This window comes from Mustela lutreola, chromosome 8 (assembly GCF_030435805.1).
Source record: "Mustela lutreola isolate mMusLut2 chromosome 8, mMusLut2.pri, whole genome shotgun sequence".
NCBI classification, from domain to species: domain Eukaryota; kingdom Metazoa; phylum Chordata; class Mammalia; order Carnivora; family Mustelidae; genus Mustela; species Mustela lutreola.
This window is the reverse complement of record NC_081297.1, coordinates 42,005,144-42,014,536: the sequence shown is the minus strand read 5'-3', so window position 1 is coordinate 42,014,536 and position 9,393 is coordinate 42,005,144. Positions and strand designations below refer to the sequence as shown.

The window sequence follows — 9,393 nt, the reverse complement described above, 5'->3', positions numbered from 1 at the left end:
AACTTTATAGAGATACGGTGCACATCCATGTCATCCACTCAGCAACCATCGGCATCATCAATTTCAGAACATTTTTCTTATCCCCAGAAAGAAATCCAGCACCCCTTCATCCTCACCACCCACCCTCCTCAACTCCCCATCCCTCTATGGATTTGCCTGTTGTGGACATAACCAGTACAAATGGAATCGTGAAGTTCCCCAGGGCTTCTGGACCCTTCCTTGAACGTCATGCCCTGGTTCCTCCCACGTTCCCTCCCTTTCCCTGGAGCCCCCAGGCTCACACTGGCCTTTGCTCACCACACATGCCGGAAGTTCTGTCAGCCTGTGGTGTCTGCTGTCAGCCCAATGCCAAGACCACGAAGAGTGTGTGTAAATAAAGCCTTGCCTTGCTTTTCGTATTCTTCTGAAATATGGCTAATAAAATCCTGCTTCACCCAGAAACACCATTCTAAGAACACATGTCCCACAAGCTGGGGTTTTCCTACCACTCAAGAGTACCTGGATGGCTCAGTGGGTTAAGCCTCTGCCTTCGGCTCAGGTCATGATCTCAGGGTCCTGGGATCAAGCTCTGCATCTGGGGGGGTGGGGGGAGTCCTCTGTTCACTGGGGAGCCTGCTTCCTCCTCTCTCTCTGCCTGCCTCTCTGCCTGCTTGTGGTCTCTGTCAAATAAATAAATAAAATCTTAAGGAAAAAAAAAGACCCTCTCCTAAGTAGAGTAGAGCAGAAGTAGCCCAAGGAGGTGGAAGGATCCACTTACATGTTTGGGTCAACATGTAACCCAAACCTACAGTGGAGCGACCACCTGGGCCTGGCGTCCAGCTTCTGGTTCCTGGGTGGGTTTGTGTGACCACCTGCCTGCCATCTTTGATCCTAGTTGAGGTGGTGGGGGGTCGGGCACTGATTAGATGGTGATGTAGACATGCTTTCCAACTTTGCTTCTACCCTGGTTTCTCTTTTCTGCTTAGGAAGGACCTCAGAGGGGTTCAGCAGTTTGAGCTGGAATTTCTGAATGCCAACGTGTGATGGATTTTACTTTGCTTTTGCTTGTCTTTAAAGATTAAATAAGGCATAAAGGAGAGGAAGATGTACTTACAATGCAATGGGAAGTTTTAATCCTTTAGGCTCTGTGGTTGATGTCCTTCCTTCCCAAATAAATAAGGGCAGTGCCAGGCCCGCTTCTGCTCCAGCGCTTCCAGAAAAGACCCGCCAGTTCAGGGCCAGGAGACACCAGCTGCTCCAGGCTATGCAAGAAAGTAAGAGCCCAAGTATGCCTGAGTTTGGAATAAAAGCAGAGCTGGTATTCCAGCCCTGCCTTGGGTTTCTCCAGTCTCCTTGGGTGGTTGGAGAGAGAGGTTCTTAATTTTTTTTTAAGATTTTATTTATTTTTGAAGATTTTATTTATTCAGGATGCCTGGATGGCTCAGTTGGTTAAGCGTCTGCCTTAGGCTCAGGTCATGATCCCAGGGTCCTGGGATCAAACCCCGCATCAGGCTCCCAGATCAGTGGGAGGCCTGCTTCTCCCTCTCCCACTCCTCCTGCTTCCCTCTCTCGCGTCTCTCTGTCAAATAAATAAATAAATTTTTATTTTTTAATAAAAATAAAATTTTATTTTTTATTTTTTAAAAAATATTCATTTGAGAGAGAGAGAGCATGAATAAGCAGGGGGAGCAGCAGGCAGAGGGAGAAGCAAGCTTTCTCCTGAGCAAGGAGCCCGATGCAGGGCTTGATCCCAGGTCCCTGAGATGAAGGCAGATGCTTAACCAAATGAGCCATCCAGGCATCCAGAGGGAGGTTCTTTAAAAAGAGTCTGGCAGCAGTTAACCCAAGGCTGGGGCCCTGGCTCTGCTGCTTGCCAGCCTTGAGATTGATCCGGTGGTCTTCCTGAGCTCTCAGGTTGCAGGAGGCTCAGCGAGGGCTCCGCCCTCATAGAGGTCTCTGAGGAGTGGACAGAACCTCCATGTGAGGCGCTGGGGTGGGGTCCCACACATGGGAGCACTCAGCACACGGTCGCCCTCATTCCATCCAGGTGTTGCCACCCATACCTGCTGCTGCCCTTGTGAGGCCTCAGGGGCTCCCTGAGGTCTCATCGCCTCTCAGCCAGGAGCACGGACCAGCTTCCTTAGCTTGAGGAACATGGGGCAGTTTAGCCTTCCTCCCATCGTTAGGACTTTCTTGTTCTGGTGTTCACTTTTTCAGATTACAAAAGCAATATATGATCCAATATTCTATATTATGGGAGAATATGAAATAAAGTGACTGCCCCCAGCCCCTGGGTACAGGCTGTGAAGTTGGGGTGCTCACTCACAGCCTCCCACATCACTGCTAAATGGCTTCACTGTCCATCTTCTTGCTTTCTGTCCGTCCCCTGCCCTTCATGCCCTGCCAGCTCTCCCAGATCTTGGTGCTGGGTGCACATTCGTATCCTGTCCGCTAGAGTTGGTTGAGGCAGGTGAAGTGCCCTGGAGACTCAGCCTTGTCCGTCAGAGGAACATGGAGTCCCCCCTTTCATGATTTCAAGGATACCGGGAGGTCTTGTCCAACATACCTCCCCAGACCCCAGTCCCTGGATTCCCTTCCTAGGAGGAGTAGTTCCCTAGGCTATTAGTTCCGTGGATCCTTCCTTTCTGATCAGAGAGAAAGAAGGTACAACAGTGACCTGAGAGGAGAGAGAGCAGAAAGATGTTACGCCCGATTGGTGTCCCCTGACTTTCACTCAGTGCCACTTCCTTGGGACTCACACAGAATAGGAAAACCAGCCCTGCTTTTTAGCTAGACCATTCAGCTTTAATAAGGAGAAGTTGAACTCTGTCAACAGCTAAATCTGAACGCTGCCTGGGGTGGTGCAAATTTTGGAGACAGGCCTGGGTTCAAATCTGAATCCCTTTCCTGACTTCAGCATGGAATTCAGCAAGCTACTCTATCTTTCTGGACCTCAGGAAGATGGAACTCAAGCTCCCTTGCCCATGGCTGTGAGGATGAAATGAGCAGCTCTGCACTGGGGGACTCCGCAGGCAAGCACAGAATGTGTCGCCAGAGCCTCCCAAGGGCTAGAACCCGGGGACAGATTCAAACCCTCGGCAAGGCCCACATGGGGCCTCCGCACTGCCCACGCGAATACACCCCCATCCACGTGCCATTTCTTCGTCTTCCACATGGTGCTTTCATGCACGGTTCTACTGAGCACGGAGGGACAACTAGCTTGCTTACCTGTGAGAAACATGTCAACATAACATGCTTAGTCAAATTCATTATCTTATTTAAAGGAAGATGTGGTCTTATGTTTTTCTGTCATTGTTTCACAGGTGAATTTTATCCTCGGTTATGATTATCAATGTCTTGAGGAAAAGGACCATCCTTCCATACACCCCCTCATTTAATTATTCACACAGCCTTGTGAGGTAATAGTGCTCCTGGGTGATAAGTGATGAAGACACCCCAGGAGTGGAGGTCAGTGCCCACAGCCTCAGTGGGTAGGAGGCAGAGCAAGCCCAGGACTGGGGTTCCCGTGCTCTCAGTTTGCCTCTTTTCCCTTCTGGGTCCAACCGCTGTGTGGCCCTTGGAATGGCCACGAGCATCACAGGGCAACAGCACAGAGTGGTTCAATAATGCTGGCTGTTTCTGTGCTAAAAGAAAAAAAAAAATCTTTTTTTTTGGTGAAGACTCAATATTCTGTCAGACTTCACAGTCCCCTTTGTGTTGTGGTGGTGGTGGTGGTGTTTAAAGAAAGATCTTGCTTGTCTCATTCATACATAATTCATGTCTCTGGCTGGGGCAAGAGTCAGAGAGGAGGGCAAAGAATTTGAATATAAGTCTCTCAAACTCTTTTCTTTGGGAACTTAACTGTTAGAAAGAAATGGGAGTGAAAGCCCCAAGTGTCTGGGGAAATGTCTCTCAGGTCAAGAGCCCACGTGAGTTAGCTCTGCCTATAGGAAGTCTGCCTAGACACCCCCCAGGTCAAGGCCAGAGCTACCCCACCTCCCTGACTAGTGCCAACCACCTAGAAGGAAATGGCCAAGTGTACCCACAATGTTAACACAAGCCTATAAAATGATGACAAATGTCACAGTGACATTTAAGAATTTAGTAAGGAAACCAGGACAGGAAAGATCTTAAAACAAACCACACAGGAAGCTTGTCACAAGTCTCAAGTTTTTTATTTTCAGAACAGAAGCTGGTTTTATTTTTAAAAAGAAAAAGGGGGGAGGGGGGAACGTGCTCAACGCTAGTGAGGTGCAACTTCCCTTCTTCCAGGCTCTAACTTCCAGCCAGCTCTCTTCCTCCAAAAATACATGGACTCAGAACCAGGCCAGGTTATATCAGAACAGCCTTTAGAGAGAGGCCGGTCCAGCACCCTTTTACAATCTGTAGAGTCAGAGACTCAGGTCAAGAGCGCACCTTACTGGCACACACATTAGAGGCAGACAGTCTGAATTCTTTACCCGGAGTACTATCCTGTGAACCATACTGCTGGCATGAGCCTCAGGAGACAGTGCACCTCCTTAGGGAAACATCTCCAGTTTGACCCCCACTACAGATGCCCCTAGAAAGCAAGGAAAAATCGGGGTCATGTCTCATTGTGAGTAGGGCAAGGAAAGAAAGTAAAAGCACTCATGAAAAACACCGGAAGGAAGGGATTGACCCCTGAGCGCAAAGTGCTCGCACCAGATGTTTGAAAGAGAATGTCCAAGGGTGAGTGGGGGGCCGGCAGACAGAGCCTGAGCAGGCCCAGCCTCTGCCAGAGCTGGCCAGGTTGCCATCAGTCTCTCAGCGTAGCTAGGGAAGTGGTAGCTCATTGGAACCTATCACAGCCTTCCACCAGAAAACTCAACAGCACTCAGATTTTATAGTCAGTCACTCAGAAGGGGAGACCAGCATCCAAACAGGAGAAAGGGGGTGGGGCAGGGGCCAGCCAGGGGCTGGCCATGCCTCAGACACAAAGTCCATTCACAGCCACTGAGATTAGATAGCAGAGAGAGCAAAGCTGGAGAGAGGAGATGGAGACCCAGGGAATAGTCTGGGCCCAGGACTTTGAGCACACAGAATTCAAATGGAAAGGATATGGTGGGGGGAGAAGGGGGAGTGGGGAGACAGAAAAAAAAGACTAGTTGCAAAATCCAACCCACTAATAATATTGAACCTAGGAGGGCAAGGGGCTGGGAGCATAGATTAATACATTGAGTGTAAACATGTTTCCTCCATCATTCCCCACTGTGACAGTAGGGTAGGCTCAGAAGGACTCTAGTCAAGAAATCAGTCCCTCTGTGTCTCCATCTCCATGGAAGTCTTCTGTCAACAAACCCCCAAGAAGTTGGGAGAGAAGAGCTCAAAGTAAAACACTGAGACTCAGAAAGCAAAAGCAATGTGCCATCAAAGCGAGTGAGGGACAGTCAAAACTACAATCATGACTTCTGGTCCTTTGCCCAGGGTGTATTACACCACACAAAGCATACGAGGGGGTGGGGGAGGGGAAACCAAAATTCTTTCAGTTTTGCCCCACCCCATCCTATTCTGGGGTGGAGGACGGTGAGTATTTCCTGGCCTTGCTGCCAACAGTCCTCCTGCACTCTTACCTCCCCCAAAAATACTTATCCACCCTCAAAAATTCCAAGAGAGATGTCCCACATCGAGACCATAAGTGGGCAACCGCTGGGTGTCCCTTGTCATTAATCTCAACAAGAATGCCAGAGAGAAAGGCAGGGCAGGGGGAGGATTTACCGAGACTCCCTCTTCAGACTGCCTTCTCCTTAGAAATTCTCTTTACCAGAGCTTTTTTTTTTTAACCACACCAGGCTTCCCAGAGGAAGGACAGACGTGGAATTGGATTTCCTTGAACCAATGGGAGCCCCAGCTTCACATCATTTCAGGACCCCCATCAAGGCTGTTGTTCTAAGCCAAGAACCGCTTAGCAATAAACGTCGGTAAGGATAAGAGTTCTGGGTGCAGAGGGAGAGAGAGTGGGAGGGCAAGCCAATGGCTGATACTCCACAGACCCTGTAATAAGACTGGCACCAAACCCCAGCTGGATCCAGTGGCCATGTTAAATGCAACTTCTGAATATTTTGCCTTTATTTTTTTGCAAGCAGCATCAGTGCATGATGCAACAAAAGTTGAAAGCACAGAGGTAGAAATGCTCACTCACCCAAGAAAGGGTGCAGTTTTGTCCTTAGGGTATGGACCCTCTCCTCCCCCAAGCTGAGAAGAGAGGAGTAGAATTGAGGAAGATCCTGGGTGAGCGTTTCCCTTGGAGAAGAGCAACTGGGAAGCTCCCAGGAGCCCAGCTCTTTCTGGGAATTCACGGCCACAAATTCAGGTAGGAATGAGGAGGGTGGTTGTATGTGTGGTGGGAAGGACAGGGCCTCCCCAGATCTCCTACTGATTGCAAGGGGCCACAGTGTGGAAACAAGAAAACTATACTATACACACAGACAAACACAGACTTGACAACTACCCTCTGGAAAAAAATCCAATAGACACATCAGGGGAACAGTGGATTCTGGATCAGTTTCAAGGCGTGGGACAATGATCACCAACCACAGCCTATAAGAATCTGGCACTTCCAAGCGAGGGGGAAGGCTTCAGGCCCAGCACCCCTGTCTGGGCACGCCCTTTTCACCATTCTCCCCGACAATGGACAAGAATTAGGATGGCGCTGAGAAAAGCAAGAAGCAGAGGTATCTGGCCCCTGGAGGCTAGATTAGGGTAGGGCATGGAGAAAGGGAAATTGAGTAGTAGGTGGACCTTCCTCCTTCACCATTAGCTGCTGGTCTCCCTCCAAGCAGTCTTGATCTAAGGGGTGCAGAAGGACACACTGGCCCTTAGCCCTATTAACAGTTCCGTCTTCCAAATAGACCCTGATCAAATCTGGGTGAGAGACGATCAAAGGACAAGGGGCTGGGGTCTCTCAACCCCAAAGCAAGCCCCTCTCCCTTATCCCTCCTCAATTCTGGGAGGCCACGGCCAGGGTATTGACATAGCCATGGGCACCCCCCTCGTTCTCCGAGATGCAGTGGCCCAGCTGGGAGGCTCCCTGAGGTGGTGGTGGCGGCGGTGGCGGTGGCGGGGCGGAGGGCGGAGCGCCGTAGCCCCCTCTCCCCCGAGTCGGTGAGGCCCGACTCCCCCGGTCCCAACAGCCCTCTAGGGCTTCCAGGCCACGGCAGCCGAGGAAGAAGAGGTTCTTGAGCATGAAGATGGAGAGGGGCTGCTGGTAGCTCACCACCAGGAGGCAGCGCAGCGCCAGCAAGGGCACGTCCACCAGGCAACCGCCCAGCAGGCGCAGAAGGCGGCTACAGCTGCCCGGCCCGGAAGCCTGGCCCCAGGATGAGGCTGTCGCTGCGGCGTTGAGCTCATAGAGCCAGAGCACCGGCGAGGAGAGGGTGAGGAAGTAGACAGCGATGAGCAGGTAGCGCAGGTGCGCAGGTAGCGGCACGCGGCCTTCCAGCATCAGCTCCACCAAGGTGAAGCTGTCGAGCAGGTCCAGACACGTGCCCAGAAAGCAGCCGGCGGCTCGGTGCTGCTGGGGCTGCAGAAGCAGGGGTCCCGCCGAGCCATGGGGGGCGCCCGCCTCGCTGATGGCCCGCACCAGGCTGTAGAGCAGGGGCACGGACAGCGCCATGGTGAGGCGGAAGCCCGTGGTGCCGAAAGGCGCGCGCAGCTCGATGAGGTCCAGGATGGACGTGCCCAGGATAAGCACCACCTTGGGCGTAAAGGCGATGGAGTAGATGAGCCAGGCCAGGTAGGCGAAGGCGAACTCGCCCGCGGCCCCGGCAGCGCCCGGGCCGGCTCCCGGGCCACCTGCGCCCCCGCGGGCGCCGCGCGCCTTGGCCCCTGCGGCAGCCCCGGCGGAGGCGGCCGAAGCGGCGGGTAGATGTAGAGGCGGCGCGGCGTGGTGGTGGTGCTGGTGGTGGTTGTGCGCGCCGCTGGCCGCGCCGCCCCGACGGCCCCGGCTGTTCTTGGCGAAGAAAATAGCCCAGCCCACCACCACCACCAGGTCGGTGGCGATCCAGGAGCACCAGTACAGGTCGGTGACGGCGATGAGGTACAGGTCCAGCAGACCACCCTGTGCCAGCAGCAGCACCACGGACAGCGCCTGGTAGCCCCAGCGGCACCCCGGACTGGGGGCACAGCCTCGGCGCCGACCCCTGCGACCGGAGCGGGCCGGGCGGCCGCAGCAGCAACAACACGAACAACAGGAGGTGCCGCTGCCGGTCCCCGTGCCGCCCGCGCCCCCGGCCGAGCGGCTCCCGGGGCCCCCGACGGCCCCGGCCGCAGCGCCCCCGCCGAAGTCCGCGGCTGTCATGCTGCAGGAGGAGGTGGGCGTGGAGGTGGAGGAGGAGGTGGCGGCCGAGGAGGAGAAGGCGGCGGGCGCGGGGTCGGCGGCTGGGGCGCCCCCCTGAGCCGGGGGTCCCGGGAGGCCGGCTGGCACCAGCGGCTTGCTGATGCTGATGCTCTCGTCGTCGTCCTCTCTCTCGGCGCCGGTGCTGCTACTGGGGGAGCCGCCGCCGCCGCCCCCGCCGCGTCTGCCGCCGCCTCCCCCCCGGCTGGTGCTGGTGCTGGTGCTGCTGTCGCCCGAGCCTCTCCGGCCGCGGGAGGAACCCCCCCGGAGGAAGAGGGGCTGCAGCCGGGCAGCGGCGGGGGGCGGTGGGAAGGAGCTGGACGAGGACGAGACCGAGCGGGGGTTGCCGAGCGCTGGGTGCATTGTCCTCCGAGGGGCTCCGGGGGGCTGCCCTGCTGCTCCCTCCCCGCCAACCCCGGGCTGGCAAGGCGGCCGAGGGGAGCCGGGGCCAGCCGCCGCCTCCTCCCCAGCGGCTGGTACTCGTACCCGGGTCGGGCAGCAGCGAGATCCGGACTGGAGCCACCGGACTGGGCGAGCCAAGCCCCGGGTGGCTGGGAGCGGGGTAAGCGAGGAGCAGAACCCACCGCTGTGACGACGGGCGCGGCGGGGGCGGGGAGCTAGCCTAGTCGGAAAGAAAGGGGAGGCTGGCGGCGGGGAAACCAGGACTGGATTCAAGGGGGAGAGGAGGAAGAAAGACCAGAGAAGGAGAAAGCCTGGCTCGCTGGATCAACAGGAACAAAAAGGGGAAGGGGTTGCTGAGGCGCGAGAGTTGGGGTGGGGAGCCATGTGGGGGGCCTAGAGAGTGAGAGGGGAGGAGGGAAGAAACGCGGGAGCCGGGCGGAGTTGGCACTGGGAGGACCTAACCGGCGCAGTCGTTCAGCGATCCCACCAGCCAAACTGCTTTAGCGTTAGTAACCGGATGGCCTTGGTCTCCGTGTAGATCAGGCCTCTGAGCACCAGGCCCAGGCGACAGGTTCCGGCCTCTGCGCCTGGTCAGCACAACTTCTGCGGACAGTAGGGGCAGCTGGGGCCTCTACACCGGGGTCAGCGCCCTTTCACCT

At 55.2% G+C, this 9,393-nt stretch overlaps 1 protein-coding gene across 1 annotated transcript; it reads right to left on the bottom strand.

The window, feature by feature from the left end:
• Positions 1 to 4,141: 4,141 nt before the first annotated feature.
• On the bottom strand, positions 4,142 to 9,186 carry TMEM121B (transmembrane protein 121B). Its single transcript, XM_059184348.1, has one exon. It carries the CDS (start codon positions 8,693 to 8,695, stop codon positions 6,938 to 6,940), a length of 1,758 nt encoding a protein of 585 aa, XP_059040331.1. The 5' UTR covers positions 8,696 to 9,186; the 3' UTR covers positions 4,142 to 6,937.
• Positions 9,187 to 9,393: the final 207 nt, after the last annotated feature.

Coding starts and splice junctions, on each gene's coding strand:
- TMEM121B (XM_059184348.1), bottom strand. CDS start 8,695: ATGCACCCAGCGCTCGGCAACCCCCGCTCGGTCTCGTCCTCGTCCAGC.